The 20721-nt window shown below is 38.6% G+C and overlaps 2 protein-coding genes across 4 annotated transcripts; one reads left to right on the top strand and one right to left on the bottom strand.

Annotated features, from left to right (window-relative positions):
• Positions 1 to 215: 215 nt before the first annotated feature.
• On the bottom strand, positions 216 to 8018 carry LOC127451651 (C-factor-like). 3 transcript variants are annotated; one of them, XM_051716498.1, is made up of 7 exons: positions 7937 to 8018; positions 5360 to 5621; positions 5228 to 5276; positions 4941 to 5128; positions 2432 to 2593; positions 1298 to 1450; positions 216 to 509 (listed from the first exon to the last, which is right to left on the bottom strand). In XM_051716498.1, the coding sequence occupies exons 2-7, from the start codon at positions 5504 to 5506 to the stop codon at positions 396 to 398; spliced, it is 813 nt and encodes a 270-aa protein (XP_051572458.1). In that variant the 5' UTR covers positions 5507 to 5621; positions 7937 to 8018; the 3' UTR covers positions 216 to 395. The 3 variants fall into 3 exon arrangements, with proteins under 3 accessions (XP_051572458.1, XP_051572457.1, XP_051572459.1); XM_051716497.1 differs by having other exon boundaries at positions 5222 to 5276; positions 7937 to 8016; XM_051716499.1 differs by having other exon boundaries at positions 1340 to 1450; positions 5222 to 5276; positions 7937 to 8015.
• Positions 8019 to 18182: 10164 nt separating this feature from the next.
• On the top strand, positions 18183 to 19355 carry LOC127451650 (uncharacterized). The gene has a single exon (XM_051716496.1). It carries the CDS (start codon positions 18194 to 18196, stop codon positions 19013 to 19015), a length of 822 nt encoding a protein of 273 aa, XP_051572456.1. The 5' UTR covers positions 18183 to 18193; the 3' UTR covers positions 19016 to 19355.
• Positions 19356 to 20721: the final 1366 nt, after the last annotated feature.

Below are 20721 nucleotides of genomic sequence, written 5' to 3'. Positions count from 1 at the left end.
CTTCTCATTACAGCTACTATTAATTATTAACCTTTCCCCCTGAATCAACAAGGTGTGCGAATGATAAGCACAGTAATTGCAACATTTTAAGTAAAACAATAAAAAAAAAAAAAAAATGTAAGAATTGTTAATGCATTATTCAATTGTAAATACATGTGTTGATGCTAAACAATATTGATTCCTCCATAAAAAGACACAGGGCTGCTTTATTGATTGTTCAGATTTTTTATTGTATGAAAAACTGTATAAAGCAAAGTTGTAATGTGTCTGTCATAAGTACGTATTGCCTTTAAGTGCTATGATTACGGAGGCACTTTCGTGATAGTATAGGGCAGTTTGGATCTGGATCAGCCCTTTGGTGTCCTCTCAGATGTCAAAATCTGTGTTCTTTTGGTTTACCAGGGCAGAGTTTGTCCAGTGTAGTCCATGAACCCACCATGCTCATTCTCAGTTAGGCTGCTAATGACACGCAGCATCCCCTCCACACTTTCTCTTGCTTCAAGTGGTGCCTGATGGGAAAAACATGGATTTAGCTCACTACCTAAACTACCTGAAATAATATGATTTGGTAAAATAACAGTAATGAATATTGAATTTATTGCAAGCATGCAGGATTTGTTACATAACAACAATGACTTTTATTCACTTTCACACAAATCATGTTTAAAATGGCAGATGATCAGTTCATAAACACTTCTCACTATGTTCCTAACACAATGCTGTCAATACACAAACTGATGAAAAACTAATTACATTGAATGTAATTAGTTGCTTTGGATAAAAGTGCCTGACCAAATGCATAAATGTGAAATGTAAAAATCTTATGACATCTAAACACTTTTACTATAGCACATGACTTTTAAGGAGATGCATTTGAATGTTTGCATTACAAAACCAAGTACATTTACAAGCTTGTTCGAGCACAATCAAATGGCTAGGTAGCTCAACTGATAGAGCAGCGCACTTGCAATACAAAGGGCCAGGGTCCTGAAGAGCACATGTGACACAAATGATGAGCCGTAAGTGTCATGTAAGCACCAAAAAAAAATGCGTTGTTGCTTCAGAAATTGCATTTTTCATCTCACGTTTGCTTTTATGACACTATCGGTTAGGTTTAGGTTTAAGGTTCAAGGGTTGGTAGTTCGGTTCCATTGATTTAAAACTTGACATAGCACTTTTGCAATGCCATCCATTACTGAGAATTTTTGCTCTTGTGTAATGCTGCATCTATCACTAAATATCAGCGCAAAATAATAATAATAATAATAATAATAATAATAATATTTACTGAGTGCACCTTTAAAAACATCAACTTTGTGGTTATAGATCCTACACTCACCTCTTCTCCACCCATGTCAGTCCTAACCCATCCTGGGTGAAGGGCCATGCAGAGGATCTCATCTGGCTTTAACTCCACCGCAATTAATGCAGTCAGCATGTTGAGACCTGCCTGATATCGGAAAACAGATAACATTTCAGTTACGCAAAAACTCTGGTTTTATATTATTAATACTGTTTAAACAGGAAGTGAAGCGTGTACAGTTTATTTACACCAAGCGCACTGAAAGACAAAAGGTTGTCCTGCTGTTTTTCATTTTCTGTTGTGTTGGTACGCATTGTACACAAATAAGTAGTTGGTCAATAGAGCGCAACAGTGCCTGACCAGTTTTTGAGCCATCAATGTTCCTGAAGTATTTTTACCATTCATTTCTTCCATAGGGATTTCATAAAATCCTTCATAAAAGAGTTGTAAGCCATGAACCAAACCAACCAGCTCAGAGATGAATCACAACATACAATTTTTATTTTTTTTTTTAATTGGACAAAAAGACAAAGGTGCAAGATGGTGTACTTACCGTCTTTCATGAGGGCATGACCTACAATCACATGAAGCATTGCGAATTGAATTAAAATTGATGGAACAATATAAAACTATTAGTTTAAAGTTGTTTATTACAAGGATAAAACAATAAATTTTAATTGTATTGCCAAATATTAGGATGTTTACAAACATATAAGTAGTTTGAGAGTGTAGGAAGACCAACTCGATTGCATCATTCGCAGTGTGTCATGATAGTGGGCGATCACTGCAGTGCGTGTTTGGCATGCTTTGCTGGCTGCAATTTTAAATATTGCAGACTTAAACTGAAGCAAATACGATCGATTAACCTCGGTGCTCACAGTAGGTCTGTCTTCAAGCTGTATAGGTTGTCTTTATAAGCCATCGTTAAACATTAATTCACCTATGGAAAAAATGAATGATTTTTACTTCCGGATCCAGACTGTTGCGCTCTATCACAAGAGTATTCTTCTCCACAGTTATAGCTACCATCCTACTTATGATCTTGGGCTTTTTGTTTCAGACTTAAATGATGAGATTCAGTCTTGTATCAAGCGACTTCCTGTAGTGCCTAGCAGGACCTCTCTGTACCTTGCTCACGCTATAAGGCAACACTGGAAATTGGGTGTACATGGAAGGCATGCTGGTTATGGAGCCCCCTGTAGAGGAGATATTGATGACAGCAGCTTTATCACAGGACATTCCTGATGTTCCTCTGGCTTTGGCTGCAGTTTGTAGATATGGTAGGTACTCCTATTCAAAAGAAATAGAAAGAACTTCATTACCCTGTATTCAAAATGTATTTGTCACTTGCTTAATGAAGTTAGCCTTCAAACTCAACAACATACCATGTCAAGTGACCAGTATGACATATGTTCACAGTTACACATTTTGTAATGTAGAAATTTACAAATGACTAGTGGTCTTGCAAGCCAGACTATTCGGAGCTCAACACGCTTCTAACAGGATTCGAGCTGACATGTTATTTACTGTGGAAATGAATTGCTCAGTAGTGCTGTTGTTTCAATTAACAACCAGTAGGTGTCAGTAGGTTGTTAATAATAAGTGTATGAAAATAGCGACTTCCCTTTTAAGAGAGACGAACAGGGAAGTGAAGTATAGTGTTGCAAGTGTTCATGTCTGCATTGATGCATCCAGCTGAATTCAAGTAAAATCTAAAAAATAAATAAATAAATAAATAAAAAACAATCAAACGATGTTGTACCTTTCTTTACATCATAAGGGCAACTAACAAGCAGGCTAAAGGCTACAGCCTCTAGCATCAGTCACTATTGCACCTCTTGAGGCCAAGGAAATGAGTTTACACATACCGCACAGCTATCACGTATCAGCTGGCCTCAAGAGGCATACTAACGAGGAGGCTAAAGGCTACAGCCTCTAGCGTCAGTCACTAGTGCGCTTCTTGAGGCCAGGGGAGTGAGGTTTACACATACTGTACAGCTATCAAGTACCAGCTGGCTCCCATTACACTCACCCCCCTAAACCTCACTACCATCCGGGTCACGGCACCACTGTAACCGGTCCTGCTCGACCCACTCCGAGCAGGATTCAAACCGCCGTCAGATGGCATGGGAGACGGGTGTGCTAACGAGGAGGCTAAAGGCTACAGCCTCTAGCCTCAGTCGCTAGTGTGCCTCTTGAGGCGAGGGGAGTGAGGTTTATGCATACCGCACAGCTATCACATACCAGCTGGCTCCCGTTACACTAGACATCTGCTGCATATGGCAGCTTATTCTGACCAAGAACTGGCTACTTAAAAGAGGTTGTCGAAACACTATGTATAACAACCAACAAAATTTGTTATTTGACATACTGGGTGGACACAATCAAAACCTCAAAAGACTGACAATTTGTGGAAAACGTATGTAGACTTTAGTTATTTCCTTCCATCCATAAGTACAGACATAACTGCAAACAACGTAGAATATACTGTTGTGCTTGAAATCTTATTTACTTGCTGCTAACGGCCTCAAACGAGTTGCAAAGATTTAATGCCACGTACTAGGGCTAGGCGGTATGGCGACATATATCATTGCAACTGTATAAAGTGTTAACCGGTAGAAATTTTGTTATGTATATAGCTGTGTATATCACGGTATGCAAATATCTGTGTGCGTAGAGCTCCATCTGCACGTCAGACTGAGTCATCTCGTTTACATGTACACCAGATAGCTGTTTATTACAAGAAAGCTGCTTTACACGAAAGTGCCATTTGTGTTTACATGCACCGTGAAAGTGTCATACACTTTCCCCCATATACATGCGGCTTGGTCACTAAGCAGTCTTTTCAGCAGCAAAAGGAATATAATGTAATTTCCCCTTTCAAAGCTAGTGTAAATAACAAAAATGCCGTCTGAGGGCAACATTGCTATTTTTTTGTTCCCGTTGCTTTGCTTTATTTCCAGATGCCTCACAGTAGCTGCTGGGTTTGTTTCTTTAGCTTTCTCATGTCATACCCCAGTGTTGCCCAGGTGCACTTGAGCACATTCACACATGTGCACTCTTCAACAACATATCAAAATGCAGCTTATGCTTTTTGACGCTCTTGTCTGTTCTCAACACTTGCCCCGCACTGCTGTCAATTCCAAGTAGGTATATCCAAGTAGACCTCCAAATGGGGGCGGGGTTTCCCCAGAAGGGGGTGGGGTTACTCTGAAAGGGGGTTGCGCCAAATCCAAAAGGGGGCATGACTTCCACACATGGTTAGGGTTAGGTTAGGGACTTTCGGTATCTTTGCTGGCAGTTTGGAGCTCCCGCCCCTTTTTGGAGCTCTGCCTGCAGCTATATCTTTCTCGTCAATTCCACTATCCCCCTCATGAGTGTGTCGCTCGGCTTTCATAGGAATGAATTGAAAATGCCCGCTCAGCTCTGCTCGCTCCACGCCAGTGGAAGCGTAGGGTTAAGGGTGAGACTAAGCAAACAGTTATAGAACAATCCGCCTCAAGTCACAATGTTGATTCAAGCCCAGATCCTTAGTCAGAAGGCCACACCACCACACATTATTTCATAATTTCATGTTTTGGAAAAACTTTCTATGGACAACACATCAGAGCTCACAACAATACTTTTCCTCTATTACCCTAATGACTAATAACGGCCCCATCACGTTGGTGTTGAAGGTGTTCTGCATGTCCTCAGCGGGAATGGTCATCATGGAGCCAGATGCCAACACGGCAGCATTATTCACCAGCATGTTCAGGCTGTTCTTCCCCAATAGTGAACCCACTTTCTTGGCAGACTCTTTAATGCTGCATGGATCAGCAACATCTAACAGACAAAGCAGTGGCAAGTGTCAGAAGATGTCCATATAATTTCCATTGAATATTCAATATGCACCAAAAAAGATTCATGCACATTTACCGAGACCTATAATAGTGATCACACTTGGATGCTTTTTCACCAGTTCTCTCAATGCCTTAAAAAGACAAAATGAACAATTTAACCAAGTAAATAAGGATTTCTCTTGCTATTGTCTGTTCCAAGCTTCTGATTACTCACCTCAGACTTTGGCCCATCTGGGTCACGGCAGCCGGCGAAAATCTGCCACTTTGGACAGGGGACCTCCAAGAGTTGCTTGACCATTTCAAAGCCCAAGCCCCGGTTGGCCCCAGTTATTAGGACATTGCCTGCCTTAAATGCTGCCATGTTCAAAGATCTATCTGTGTGGTCAAATCAACCACACTGTTTCTTGAAAGTGCTTTTTATATGCGGCTGAGTGGACTCCACGCCCCATATTGCACTGGTGTATTGTGCTGTCCTTCTGAGGTGATTTATGTTATGTTAAGAGGAAAAGGTGAGTGATATGAAAAGAAAAATAGAGAATAAGTGCACAAAAAATGACAAGATGACACATTTCAAGTTGAGCTATCAACTCAGATAACCACAGTGATGATTAATATAACAGCTAGTTAATAATTTAGCACACTAATGCATCTGTGTTTCCTGGAGGATTGATAAAAACATCTGACACAAAACTCCTGGAAGGAGTTGGTAGAAAAGGAAAACCACTTATGTTCATTTTCTTCTTTAACACACACTTTTCAAAACTGATTTACTAAAAATGTTAAAAGGTGTATATAAAAGATGTTTATATCTTGTATTTTTGAATTTATTCATTAGAAGTGGCTGCATTTAATCAGTCATTAAGATTGTCAGCATTAGTCAGCAGAAATCTGAACTTCCATTTAACACACATACACCAAAGACTGTACAGGAGTTCTCAACTATACTATGGGAGATATTAAATAATGATTTGTTTGTTAAGTGTTTATTACACACTTTATATACAATGGGTGTTCCCAACCTTACACATGATGTCTATTTTTTATATTAATATTAACATGTAGTTTACTACTTGTAGTACTTGTATTATGCAGTGTGCGTGTGTGTGTGTGTGTGTGAGTGTGTGCGTGTGAGTGTGTGTGTGTGTGTGTGTGTGTGAGTGTGTGCGTGTGAGTGTGTGTGTGTGTGTGTGTGTGTGTGTGTGTGGGCAGGTTTAAGTGGTTTACGAGGACTTTGTTTTAGGTTACAAACTGGTAATTACAAGGGTATTATACTGTAAATGTGGTTTATGAGGACATTTCTAGTGACATTTCTAAATTCCTTCAAAAAAACAAACTAAACAAATGTTTTATTGAAAATGTAAAACTGTAGAAAGTTTTTTTTTTGTGAGGGTTAGGTTTAGGGGTAGGATTAGGTTTAGGGGATAGAATCTATAGTTCGTACAGTATAAAAATCATTATGTCTATGGAGAGTCCTCATAAGGATAGCCGCACTAACATGTGTGTGTGTGTGTGTGTGTGTGTGTGTGTGTGTGTGTGTGTGTGTGTTTACAAGAAAACTTGAATATAACAAAAATGACAAAATAATACAACTAATGTCTCTCTTTCCATAAAATGTGCTGAATTGTGTTGAAAAGTATTTTTAAAGACAAATAAGAGGAGTTTCTTTGTAACTCTAAAAAGCAGGGATGTCCACTTTAAGATACACTAGGAATATATTTGTAACCTGAGGGCATTTTTTTTTATTTTTTTAACTGAAACTAATAATAAGGTGGGGAATTGAATGGAATAATAATAATAATAAAAAAATTCAAATAAATGAATAATAATAATTGACCATTTCTGAGTGTCTCAAGACGCTGCTAAGAAAACAATCAAAAAAGTAGGTATCCAAAGCTTTTCTTTTTTTTTTCAATTATTGAGTTCAAAGTGAGTCACGAGTCATTTTTCTAGGGCTTAAAATAAAAAATGCCGTGCGGTGTCACCGTCTGGAGACAGAATTTTATGTAAAAATATTAATATTTGAAAATAAAATTGCCCATCAAATGAAAATCATGTGGTGTAACCAACATGTAGGTAGCCATTTTATTTGTCAAAAAAAAAAAAAAAAAGAGGACCCCTTTAGACCCGCAAGACAAGTTTTTGAAAAAAAAAAAAATCATTATTTTGTCATATCATTAAATATTATTATTTTGAAATTTGTATAAAAAAGGCACATTTTGTTCAGGTAATTTGGTGTAACCGTGAGAAAACCCTCACCTTAAAAAATATGTTTAAAAACTTTTTTGAAATGAATGAATGATTAAGTTGCGTACATTCTCGTGCATTCAAGGTGCACAGAAAGTATTTTAATTCCTTTTACTTGATCGTTAAACTACATAACATGTTTAAAGTCATTAAATAACTTTTTTGTAGAAAATACAATAAATGTTTTTCAAAATATTTTGAAATATTGTGTGTAAATAACATAGGTAAAAAATTCTGTTGACAGGACAAAGAGTTTAAAAGCTACACTGCCTGCAACCCCTCCAAAAAAAATACTCTATTATTTTGTTGGACCACCTTTAGCTTTGATTATGGTGCACATTCGTTGTGGCGTTGTTTCAGCAACCTTGTGCAATGTCACAACATTTATTTCCATCCTGAGTTGCATTAATTTTTGGCCAAGATCTTGTATTGATGACGGGTGAGTCAAACCACTATGTAAAATCTTCTCCAGCACATCCCAAAGACTTTCAATGGGGTTAAAGGATTAGTTCACCCAAAAATGATCATTCTCTCATGATTTACTCACCTTTAAGCCATCCAAGATGTGTATGTCTTTCCATCTTTAGCAGAACTGAAATGAAGCTCTTTTGTTCATACAGTGAAAGCGAATGGGTACCATCAGGCTGCTGGCTGTTTGACGGTCCAAAAGTCACATTTAGGCAGCAATCAGTGAATGTCTTCTGAAGAAAATCGATAGGTTTGTGTAAAAATAAATAGATAATTAGAACTTTATTAACTTCTAAAAAACGTACTTCCTGCTACCAGTCGACCCATCACGGAGCTGTTAGAGTGTGAGAGTTAGGTAATTTCAAACAGCAATACAGTGGTGGGTGGAAGCAACGTTTTAAAGTTAAAAATGTTATAAATGTAATAAATGCTAACATTTATTATTTCAAGAATTTCAGCTTTTATTGTGCATTTTTCTGTTTCTGGACACGACATGACATATTTTACTTTAAGCCCCAGAAAAAATATCAATATGACATCGAACTCAAAAATTGAAAATATGCTCAAGAGGTGTATTCAAGTAAATGTTTAGTGTGAATTGCATTTTTAGTTGAATAGATCTGGAAAAAAATAGCGTCACGTCACTGACCCTAAAGGTTGATTTTGAGCTAATTTGATCTCATTTTTAATAATTTTTTTAAATGTTTCAAATTTATGTAGCTAATTAAAATCCCTGAAATGAACACATTTATTTTGAGACAAAATACACTCTAAAGCCACGTTCACACTGCCAGTGAGATCACCCCGCCAGCGACACCATCCCACTCATTTTCAATGAGAGCACAGCGACTTCCGCCGACACGAGCTGTCGCGACCGTTGGCAACAGAGATCGCCGTGGGGAGTATGGAGTTAGAACTGTTTCTAAATCAGAGACCTGTGGAGACAGAAAGTTGGTCCACAAATAAACTGAATGAGATCCACAAATAAATGTAAGGAGTTTCACAAAAAATGAAATGAATTCACAAATAAAAAGGATGAGATTTACAAATATATGTTAGGAGTTTCACAAAAATGAAGTGAATTCACAAATAAATAAAATGAGATTTGCAAATAAAAAATTATTTTCAAATATATTTTTAACTCACAAACACAACTCTGTCCAGCATTTATTTGTGGATTGATTGCTGTGCATTTGTGGATGGCAGCTCACATTTGTGAACACACTGTGCACACAAATCCACAAATAGGTGGACTCCACCCATCATCTGCTCAAGCCAATCAGATAATGGCCACATTACTCAGACCAATCATAGCACATTCTATCTTCAACTAATCACGCTTCATTTTACTGTCAGGGTGGGACCAGAGTCACAGCGCTCTCATGAGCATGGAATCAAGCACATACAGATAAACTCCAATCTGACGAATATCAGAGGAATCAGAGAAATACTGTGACATAAGGTTTGTATAATTTTCTCTCAGTTATAAACATGTGTAGTGTCTTGTTAAATGTCGACAGCTGAAAATAGCCCATTTGTAGAGTGTCCTGATCATTAGCTTTTTAGCTAACCTGGCTGACTGTATAAGTCTGCTAGTTTAATTTTAACCAAGTTTCTTGACTGAAATGTGTCATCAAAACCTTTACTCTTAATGTTACATGGCAGATCCAAAGAAGACACACTACTAGACACTACAAATATCAGTAGTACAGATAGTGTCTTTATAAAACATGAATCATATTAGATGATCTTAGGAGCACAAACCATAAATTAATACCCTATATTACACAGTGTACAAGATCTGCTATGCCAATACTTTGGTTTTACATTATGTTAATGCATTTAATAAAAGCAGTTGTAAGGTAATATTTATTAGAATTTTGCTTTTTAGCACTTTTGTGTGAATGTTTTATGAGGTACTATAACCTTTTAGGGTTGCTCTGATACCAAAATTTTGGCTTCGGTACGATACCAGCCCTGGTATCTCGGTAACAATACTAACTCGATACTAAGGCAACAAATAGAAAATCTCAGATTTTTTATGAAATTACACAGAAAATTGCATAAAGTCTTACAGAGACAAATTAAGCTTTTTCTCTTTTAATTTTTCTGGATTCCATGTTAAATGTTTTAATTAAATGTTGTGATCAAATTGTATTTTATTAGATACATACTGTATAGATTTAATCAAATGAAAATATAATATACTATATATAAATACACACTGGTGGCTAAAGGTTTGGAATAATGTACAAATTTAGCTGTTTCGGAAGGAAATTGGTACTTTAATTCACCAAAGTGGCATTCAACTGATCACAAAGTATAGTCAGGACATTACTGATGTAAAAAACAGCACCATTACTATTTGAAAAAAGTAATATTTGATCAAAATCTAGACAAGCCCCATTTCCAGCAGCCATCACTCCAACACCTTATCCTTGAGTACTCGTGCTACATTGTTAATTTGGTTCTAGAAAATCACTTGCCATTAAATCAAACACAGCTGAAATTTGGTTCATTAAATGAAGCTTAACATTGTCTTTGTGTTTGTTTTTGAGTTGCCACAGTATGCAATAGACTGGCATGTCTTAAGGTCAATATTAGGTCAAAAGAAACAGCTTTCTCTAGAAACTCATCTCTAGTCAGTCAATCATTGTTTTGAGGAATGAAGGCTATACAATGCTTGAAATTGCCAAAAAACTGAAGATTTCATACAAAGGTGTACACTACAGTCTTCAAAGACAAAGGACAACTGGCTCTAACAAGGACAGAAAGAGATGTGGAAGGCCAGATGTACAACTAAACAAGAGGATTAGTACATCAGAGTCTCTAGTTTGAGAAATAGATGCCTCACATGTCCTCAGCTGACAGCTTCATTGAATTCTACCTGCTCAACACCAGTTTCATGTACAACAGTAAAGAGAAGACTCAGGGGTGCAGGCCTTATGGGATGAATTGCAAAGAAAAAGCCTCTTTTGAAACAGAAAAACAAAAAGAAAAGGTTAGAGTGGTCAAAGAAACACAGACACTGGACAACAGATAATTGGAAAAGAGTGTTATGGATCTTAACCCCATTGAGATTTTGTGGGATCAGCTAGACTGTAAGGTGCATGAGAAGTGCCCGACAAGACAGCCACATCTATGCAAGTGCTACAGGAAGCGTGGGGTGAAATGTCACCTGAGTATCTGGACAAACTGACAGCTGGAATGCCAAGAATCTGCAAAGCTGTCATTGCTGCACGTGGAGGATTTTTTGATGAGAACTCTTTGAAGTAGTTTAAGAAGTTCTGATTTTTTTTTTTCAAATTATAATAGTAATTTTTCATGTTATTAATGTCCTGACATTACATTGTGATCAGTTGAATGCCACTTTGGTGAATAAAAATACCAATTTCTTTCCATAAGAGCAAAATCTGTACATTATTCCAAACTTTTGGCCACCAATGTAAATATACGCCACTCGGGTCGGGGAATTCTCCAGCCTGTAACCTCCACCCCCCCCCCCCATTTCAAGGGAGGGAGCGTTGATGCATCAGGGTGGTCTCGGGGTCTGACACACACGTGCCTGGGAAGAAGGAGAGGAGAGGGGGGAGAATAGAGAGAGATAGGAGAAAGGAGAGAGAGGAGAGAGAGTTGGGCTTGCCGGCCCCAGACACGCCGCTGACTGGCCCTCAGCTCGCTGTACTGTTTCCGTCCACGATGCCGGGCGATGGCATTGGACCCCTCAGCCGTCCCTTTTGGTTGCCGGTTGATGCAGAACTCCAGCACCACCGGACCGAGCACTCCCTCGGCGTCGTGATCCTCAGTCAGCGGCGAGGACTCCTTAATGTCGCATCCTTCCTCCTTCCTCCTTCCCGGGTTTCAGCACCAGTGTAACATTTCATGGCAAAGGAGGAAACTGGGACCGGCTTAACAAACATGTAAACACTTTAATCACACTTTTCAGTGTACAACGTAACGTGGTGCTTTCCAGCCCAACATAAAACACACTCACTGCTTTTCAGCCAGCTACATCAAACAAATTAACACACACAGACAGCTGAATGTGTCTCTCTCTCTCCCCTCTGTCGCTATGTCCTCTCCTTAAATACTCCCGCACCCCTCACTGGAACTTGTGGAGACCGGTGTGCCACACAGGTGGACCTCATTCATCACTCATCTTCCCGGCCTTGCTTTACCCAGACGCCGCTCTGCCCCGCCCTGCTCGCCACATACACTACCGGTCAAAAGTTTTGAAACACTTATCATTCTTTATTATAATTTTTATTCTCCAGAATAATAGTAAAGTCATCAAAACTATGGAATAACATCAATGGAACTATGGGAATTATGTTGTGACTAAACAAAATCCAAAATAAATCAAACTGTGTTATATTTTAGCATCTTTAAAGTAGTCACACTTTGCCTAGAATTTGCAGACATGTACTCTTGACATTTTCTCAACCAACTTCTTGAGGTATCACCCTGGGATGTTTTTTAAACAGTATTGAAGGAGTTCCCATCTATGTTGGGCACTTATTGACTGCTTTTCTTTATTATTTGGTCCAAATCATCAATTTCAAAACCTTTTTTTTAATTTTTTTTATTACATTTTAGTTTAATTAAATTAAAAAAATTAATATCGTGGCACAATTATATTTTTGTCTACAAAACTAATTTCAAACATTTAAGCATACACCTTCAGATCAAAAGATTTTTAAGATCATGAGAAACATTTCAGTCAAGTGTTTCAAAACTTTTGACCGGTGTGTATATATATATATATATATATATATATATATATATATATATATATATATATATATAATTTTTTGGTAAAAAAACAAAAAAAAAACAAACTGAAGATGCACAACAGAGCTTTACAGTATTCATGAAACATTAAATGAAATTAATCAGATCACCTGACGCAAAAGGCAGCCATGGCTGAATCACAACATGCTGACATTCATTACACTTGCTTATGTGATATTGCTTACAGATAATAACACTAATAATATAACTATTTAATACCATATTATTGTTACTATGAGTATTATTGTGACTGCTTTGAAATTTACAATTTTATATAGTAGTAATATTTTTCTGTCGTAATGTCTTCAGTTTCACTCAATCAGTTGAACAGAGCTCTCATTTCTTTTATTTTAAAAGATCTTTGAAGTTCTTCCTGTTTGTGAAGAGTTCGTTATATCAAGCTTCCCATGACTCGCGAGCTGAAATCTCCAAGCTGCAACAGAGAAAGAGTTCATTATAGAGTTCACAGCCATTTATACACTCAACACCCTGATCTTGGCTCTGCAGATGGATACTATTGGACACACTGCATGAAAATCAAGCATTAGTAGTGTGTGTTGCGTTTGTGTGTGTGTTCATGTGCGTGCCTGTGTGTGTGTTCGTGTGCGTGCCTGTGTGTGTGTGAAGGAGATGACAGGGTGCAATACTGTGGTGCGAAGTGCATGTGACTGTATATTATTTCATTAAATGACATCCTTCTGCTGTTTAATGATCACACATAGAGGCTTTTTTATTATTATTTTCAAATGGTGTTTGATTTTCATCTCAAAACTATCACATTTAATTACATACTTTAATATGGTACTGAAATTAACAACAAGATGATATCGTACTGTTTTACATTTTTTGGTATAGCGATATTTCGTTAGTACCGGTATACTGCGCAACGCTAGTCCCTTTATAAATTACAGCTTCATGTTCTGATAGTGATAACTGGCTCATTAGATATTGCCATCTTTTTCAGATGTTTCCCCTGTGTACTGTCCATCAACTTTGAGCACTTGACTCACCTGCTCCAAAAGTCAGTGGTTCCAGCTCCAATACAGGACACCTTTTAAAACGTGTAATATGAGATTCTTTATTTTTCTGTTATGTCAGATATCTTTTAAGTTACAATTTCATGTCTTGAAATGAAAGTGTAATACAAAATTTAAATAAACTGTAACTGTCTTTCGGTTGACTTACTTAAAAATGAAAATTCTGTAATTTACTCTCCATCATGCTTTTTTAAAAACCTGTACTATTTAGTTTCTTCTGTGGAATATGAGAATACACTGTAAAATGTAGATGCTGCTAATGAGGCTGAAATTAAAGCGAGGCTGTCAGTCCCTATCATTATTCCTGATATCTCCTTTTGAGTTCCTCCCACAGAAGAAAGTCAGTCGTTTGGATTTGGAACAACATGAATACAAGTTGTAACGTCTGTGTAAGATCAGTGATGGCTAATTACACTTTGTTTGAAAAAAACTTTGTTTGAAAAAAAACCTTTTAGCCTTTTGACATTTGCATATAAATTACTGACCTGGTCTCCACGTTTGCATTTATATGGGTGCTAAATTGCAGATGGTCTTTATCACTATCAAAAGGATGCTAAAACAGGCCTCCTCTGAAGTGTCTCCATCAAGCTTCAAACACATTCCACAGAGAGGAGGGTGACTCCCCCCGTGCCAGGCACCAGAGCAGTTGTCTGTCTCCAGTAATTCCAATACACGTCACACACACACCTAAAGACATTTTCTCTATTTTAGGCCATAGTAAGCAGTTATAAATGTATCTGCTATATGCATGTGTTGTATGTATATTCCCCTATCATATTAACTTAGTTAAAACCCTTTACTTGTATTAGTTAGACGTTAAATGCCTATATTCAAGTGTATGAGTGTTTCTCTGCTTTAATATCGTCTGGAGGTTACCTTCTTGGTATCAAAATGATCTTCCCTTTATTTCTCACACAATAATGTACACCATGTGATCGTGAAATGCATCGAACAATTCTTACTATGTTTTGAATTAAAAGCTGCACTAGCGGTCCAGATCAGCAATAAAATGCGAATGGGCCATAAACGGAGACAAAGGATGTTTCTCCCGCTCAAAATGCATGCCTCTGATTGGCCACTCCACCCACAAAATGGGTGCGGCAATGAACTATCAAAACTCCAGAGCGCAGACTAATCATCGCTCAAAACTTCTTCTTCTTGAGACCAACCCACTCCAAAACTCTCTCTTGAGTTTAACCTTCTGGCAGTGTTTACCTTCAAGTAACTTTGTGGATTTCCTGTGGACTTCTTCAACTCACTCCTAAAGAAATCGTCGAGAACCTCGTCTACCGCATCAAGACTCTTATTCAGCAACAAACCAATGCAAGTAACCATTTACAACTGATTAGATGCGCGTTTAAGTTTGAACCCCTTTTAAGGTGTATTGTGCCTCTGATGATTCTCATTTAGGTTGTGGTTAACTGAGAGTTTTAAAACCCTTGAAATACTGCCATTCTCTGCTCTTCTCTCTCTCTTTTCCTTACATTCCTTCATTCTATATATGTATGTTTTGCTTAGTTTGTTTGTATGTTAGTTATAGTTTCATTTATTAAATCCCTTATATTCACGATTGATTGTCTCTGTATTCCTCTCACAATTCAAAGTCACTGAATGTTGCTCCTTGCTACATGCTAAACTACTGCTAGCACTGTATAAGTAGGAAGGCTATTGTTCCTTGGCCAGGAAAGTAATCTTCCTAGAATTGATAAATAATTATATTGTCTGCTCGCTGGACGGACAGATCAAGTAATTGTAATATCGATTCTGCTACAGTTAATTATAAGATCTAATCTAAATATTTATTATTAATTATAACCAGTTATAATTAATTATAAATAATTCCCTTTTAAGCTAATTTGCTACATATATTAATGGTGGAGAATGCGGGCACATTCAAACTTTGTTTGTGAGAAAACTCAGTATCAATTTATTTGTGTTTTTGTATTATGCGCGCTCAGAGTGAGACAAGCCGCAACGCGGACTCACTCTTTTGATCGGATGGTTAAAGCCACCTCCAGTACTGTATTTTTAACAGCCTCTATTTGTCTAACATTTAGTCACTGTTAATTGTAATTGTAAAAGTAAACTGCAGTTCATAATATTAAAATCGTTCTGTAAAGACGAAGAAACCTCTTTGCAGTACATTTTAATATTATCAAAATCGCCTGTTGGAACGAAGAAAACTTCCTTCATTGCGATAAAGATGGATTTGAGCGATGCTCCTCTTATCATCTTTTAAAGGCCTTAGGTGATTGTATCGCTAGACTGAAGTTATTTGTGTTGCAAATTTCATTCAACTAGATGATCGTGACTCTCTCAGGTTAACCATTAACGTACGAATGGGTGCCTAATTCAAATCTAATCATATCTAATTGGTATGTAAATGAGAGTTTTAAAAACCTTGATCAAGTGACAATTTGTGTAACAACAGCGAAGAAATCCTGTTCGTTCATAATTGATAACTTGTGTAATAACAGTGAAGAAATCCTGTTATAATTGATAATTTGTGTAACAGCAGCGAAGAAATCCTGTTCGTTCATAATTGATAACTTGTGTAATAACAGCGAAGAAATCCTGTTATTATAATTGTTATTGTGTAACAGGCAGCGAAAAAACCCTGCCACACACCTTTGTGCAGTTAATTTGCACAAACTAAAATTCGGTTCGGATCAAATTGCATTGTACTTGTGATCGTTGCAGTAAATCAACCGCTAGAGCGAGAGCAATCACACTAGACGTGCTCAGATTTAATCACAGTACCTTTGATTAACACAAGAGGGCAGTTTAGTTAAGTGTCTAGCACTTCTCAAATTTCATCTCTACTCTTTTGTTTTCCTCTGAACCTTGGGTGGCTCACCCACGCCACCTTGTGGCCATTCTCAGTAGGTTGGTTTTCCTTGGTTAGCCCTGTCATTGCATTTGAAAAACTTATTCCAATTCTTCCTTGGTTTGTTTTAATTTATTTTATTATCATAACTTTTATTCTTCTCCTTTTATTTTCTTATTTTGATTTTTTAAATTTTATTTTTTCTTTATTTTATTTTTTTTAAAAAAATTTTATTTAAAAAAAAAAAAATTTTTTTTGTAATTTTTTGTAATTTTTTTTTGTAATTTTTAATTTTTTTTTTTTATTTTTATTTTTTTTAATTTTTTTAATTATTGTTATCATTCTGTATTATACAGGCCTCTTTCTCTCTTGCCTTAGCCACCCACTTTAAAATTTAGTTCAAACAGTGTTTGAATTTAAATGTAAAATTAATCTCTGTATTCTAGCCATTTGTGTGCACCTATAGGTAACACTCCCTCTAGTGCTTAGTTGGTGAAGCGACGGTGGCCCCCACGGCGGATCACAGTGAGCTGCCACGGGATCCCGACTGGATCACCTCGATCCATCACTAAGCCTAACCCATAGAATACTGACCCTTCCAACTAGCGAGACCCCAAAATCAGGTTTTTCCTCAACCTTTAAGAGACCTAACCTTTGAGAATCATCAGAGAAAGCCGAGTAATAGATTGACGACCCAAGCTGCCAAAGTCTTTAGATGATCACGCCGTCAACAATCTTTTGTTAGATCCTTTCCGGCGCCCCACAACAATTAGACTCACCTTGCCATTCACGGCTGAGATAACAGGTGCCAAGTCTACCCTCCGTTAACTGTTTGTATCCATCAAACAGACCGAGCATAGAACATAAAAATTACTATAATTGTAGCCTGCTAACGCTATAAGAACTTGCATTGGCCTGTGTGCTGTCCCTCCCCCTCTCTCCCTCTCTCTCTTCACCAGTGAGCCAACATGTCTCGATCATCCAGCCCTGATGCCCACTGGGATCGACTAGAGACCTGGCTGAGTGCCCTGACTAGCACCCTTATTCCTGAAGCCGCCGGGGACCTGCAGAACATGAGCCGGGAACAGCTCGACGACAACCTGAGCACCTTGATGGCCCACGATCCGACACAGGACTACAGCCACAAAGAGCTGGCCAAGATCATCGGGTCACTGGCCCATAACCTCCTCGGCCAGGCAAAGCTGAGTGAAGCAAGCATCTCCCGCCGGGAACAGGAAGCAGCAGCGCTGAAGCTCCAGGCTGAGGAAGCTCAGAGAAACTGGATGCGTGCTCAGAGTCAACTGGACCAGCTAACCTCGGAGACACAGCACCAGCACAGGACAGCGGACGAAAAGGACCCAGAGCTGCAGGAGGAAGTAGAGAGACTCCAGAACGCCCTGACTGATCTCCGTGTAGATACAGCACGACGAGAGCAGCAGGAAAAGGACACCAGAGAGGAGCTGAGTAAAAACTCCAGCAAGCTGAGGCTCTCCTGAGGAGAGCAGAGACTGAACTTAAAGAAAGAGAAGCCAGGGCCAAGGCCCGTGAGGGCCACCTGCAAAGTGCCCGGGCTGAAGTCAGTGCCCTGGCCCAACAAAGAGACTATTTGAAAGAAGAACTTGACACAGTTCACCGAGAGCTTACACATTCATATAGACTGCCAAGTGACTCTGAAAGGGAAATGCACACCACAGAATTTCCCCTAACCAGTAGACTGATACCTCCTAGACAAGAGAGCCCACTGCTCAAGACATCACCTGCCAGCATCCCAGAACCCCCAGCAGCAGAAAGGGGGTGGGAGCCTTTCCAAAGGCTGTCTTCCAGTCACGGTGTGTCACCTAAAGAATTGGATAAGCTGGCTAGAAACATTCCCACTTTCACTCCAAGCCCTGCAGGAGGCCACGATGTGCACGACTATTTAAAAGACATTGATTTTCACTTGCAAACTGTTGCCAATGTTACCACACGAGACAGACTGTACCTGCTCAGAATCACCGCCAGCCGTGAAGTCCGGAGCTTTCTAGACCGACAGCCAGAAACAGTCAAAGTGGATTACCAACAACTGCAGCAGGCTTTGATTAAAGAATTCTCTGATCCAGAATCAGAGCAAGGGCTGATTACGGCCATGGACCTTAAACAGGGCAGACAGGAAACCACGCAGTCTTTCTACAACAGGCTCAGACAAGCATACTTCGGAGCACGGAATGAGCCAGGAATGGAAGAAGAATTCAATTTCAAAACTCTGTTCCTCCGTAACCTGCACCCAACAGTGAGTCACCATTTGGGGGTTCTGGCTTGCCCACGGACTATGTCCACCCAACAGCTGCGAGACTTAAGCCATAAGGCCTATGCCAAACAAAGAACTGCTTCTGAAAAGATGGGAAAACCCCCCACAATCTATCCTGTCACTAATCAGAGTTCAGAACTTGCCCTAGAGGGCGCCGAGCCTCGCCACAGCAATTGGGTACACCCTGACACTCAGCCTTGCCTTTGTCCTGTTTAACAGAGTCAACGGGGTGCAAAGGTCCATGAACAGTGCACTGCTGCCTTTTAACCTTCATGATCCACCTGCCATCTAACCATCAGGATCCACCTGCCATCCGGCCTTCACCACCCACCTGCCATTTAACCATCATGATCCACTGTTGTCTGATGATGTCTCAATTCAGAGCATCTTCAGACAAAAAGGGGGAGTCTGTAACGTCTGTGTAAGATCAGTGATGGCTAATTACACTTTGTTTGAAAAAAACTTTGTTTGAAAAAAAACCTTTTAGCCTTTTGACATTTGCATATAAATTACTGACCTGGTCTCCACGTTTGCATTTATATGGGTGCTAAATTGCAGATGGTCTTTATCACTATCAAAAGGATGCTAAAACAGGCCTCCTCTGAAGTGTCTCCATCAAGCTTCAAACACATTCCACAGAGAGGAGGGTGACTCCCCCCCGTGCCAGGCACCAGAGCAGTTGTCTGTCTCCAGTAATTCCAATACACGTCACACACACACCTAAAGACATTTTCTCTATTTTAGGCCATAGTAAGCAGTTATAAATGTATCTGCTATATGCATGTGTTGTATGTATATTCCCCTATCATATTAACTTAGTTAAAACCCTTTACTTGTATTAGTTAGACGTTAAATGCCTATATTCAAGTGTATGAGTGTTTCTCTGCTTTAATATCGTCTGGAGGTTACCTTCTTGGTATCAAAATGATCTTCCCTTTATTTCTCACACAATAATGTACACCATGTGATCGTGAAATGCATCGAACAATTCTTACTATGTTTTGAATTAAAAGCTGCACTAGCGGTCCAGATCAGCAATAAAATGCGAATGGGCCATAAACGGAGACAAAGGATGTTTCTCCCGCTCAAAATGCATGCCTCTGATTGGCCACTCCACCCACAAAATGGGTGCGGCAATGAACTATCAAAACTCCAGAGCGCAGACTAATCATCGCTCAAAACTTCTTCTTCTTGAGACCAACCCACTCCAAAACTCTCTCTTGAGTTTAACCTTCTGGCAGTGTTTACCTTCAAGTAACTTTGTGGATTTCCTGTGGACTTCTTCAACTCACTCCTAAAGAAATCGTCGAGAACCTCGTCTACCGCATCAAGACTCTTATTCAGCAACAAACCAATGCAAGTAACCATTTACAACTGATTAGATGCGCGTTTAAGTTTGAACCCCTTTTAAGGTGTATTGTGCCTCTGATGATTCTCATTTAGGTTGTGGTTAACTGAGAGTTTTAAAACCCTTGAAATACTGCCATTCTCTGCTCTTCTCTCTCTCTTTTCCTTACATTCCTTCATTCTATATATGTATGTTTTGCTTAGTTTGTTTGTATGTTAGTTATAGTTTCATTTATTAAATCCCTTATATTCACGATTGATTGTCTCTGTATTCCTCTCACAATTCAAAGTCACTGAATGTTGCTCCTTGCTACATGCTAAACTACTGCTAGCACTGTATAAGTAGGAAGGCTATTGTTCCTTGGCCAGGAAAGTAATCTTCCTAGAATTGATAAATAATTATATTGTCTGCTCGCTGGACGGACAGATCAAGTAATTGTAATATCGATTCTGCTACAGTTAATTATAAGATCTAATCTAAATATTTATTATTAATTATAACCAGTTATAATTAATTATAAATAATTCCCTTTTAAGCTAATTTGCTACAAAGTATAAATGATGACATCTCATTT

Source organism: Myxocyprinus asiaticus, chromosome 14 (genome assembly GCF_019703515.2).
Source record: "Myxocyprinus asiaticus isolate MX2 ecotype Aquarium Trade chromosome 14, UBuf_Myxa_2, whole genome shotgun sequence".
Lineage (NCBI taxonomy): Eukaryota > Metazoa > Chordata > Actinopteri > Cypriniformes > Catostomidae > Myxocyprinus > Myxocyprinus asiaticus.
The sequence above is the reverse complement of the archived record's forward strand: the minus strand, read 5'-3'. Positions and strand labels throughout refer to the sequence as shown.

Bases quoted from the DNA above. Each gene is read 5' to 3' on its own strand.
- LOC127451651 (XM_051716497.1), bottom strand. From the start codon at position 5,506: ATGGCAGCATTTAAGGCAGGCAATGTCCTAATAACTGGGGCCAACCGG. The intron at 5,129-5,221 runs GTAAATGTGCAT...TTTGTCTGTTAG, and splicing joins GATCACTATTATAGGTCTCG to ATGTTGCTGATCCATGCAGC. The intron at 510-1,297 runs GTGCACTCAGTA...TTTTCCCATCAG, and splicing joins CAAAGTTGATGTTTTTAAAG to GCACCACTTGAAGCAAGAGA.
- LOC127451650 (XM_051716496.1), top strand. From the start codon at position 18,194: ATGCACACCACAGAATTTCCCCTAACCAGTAGACTGATACCTCCTAGA.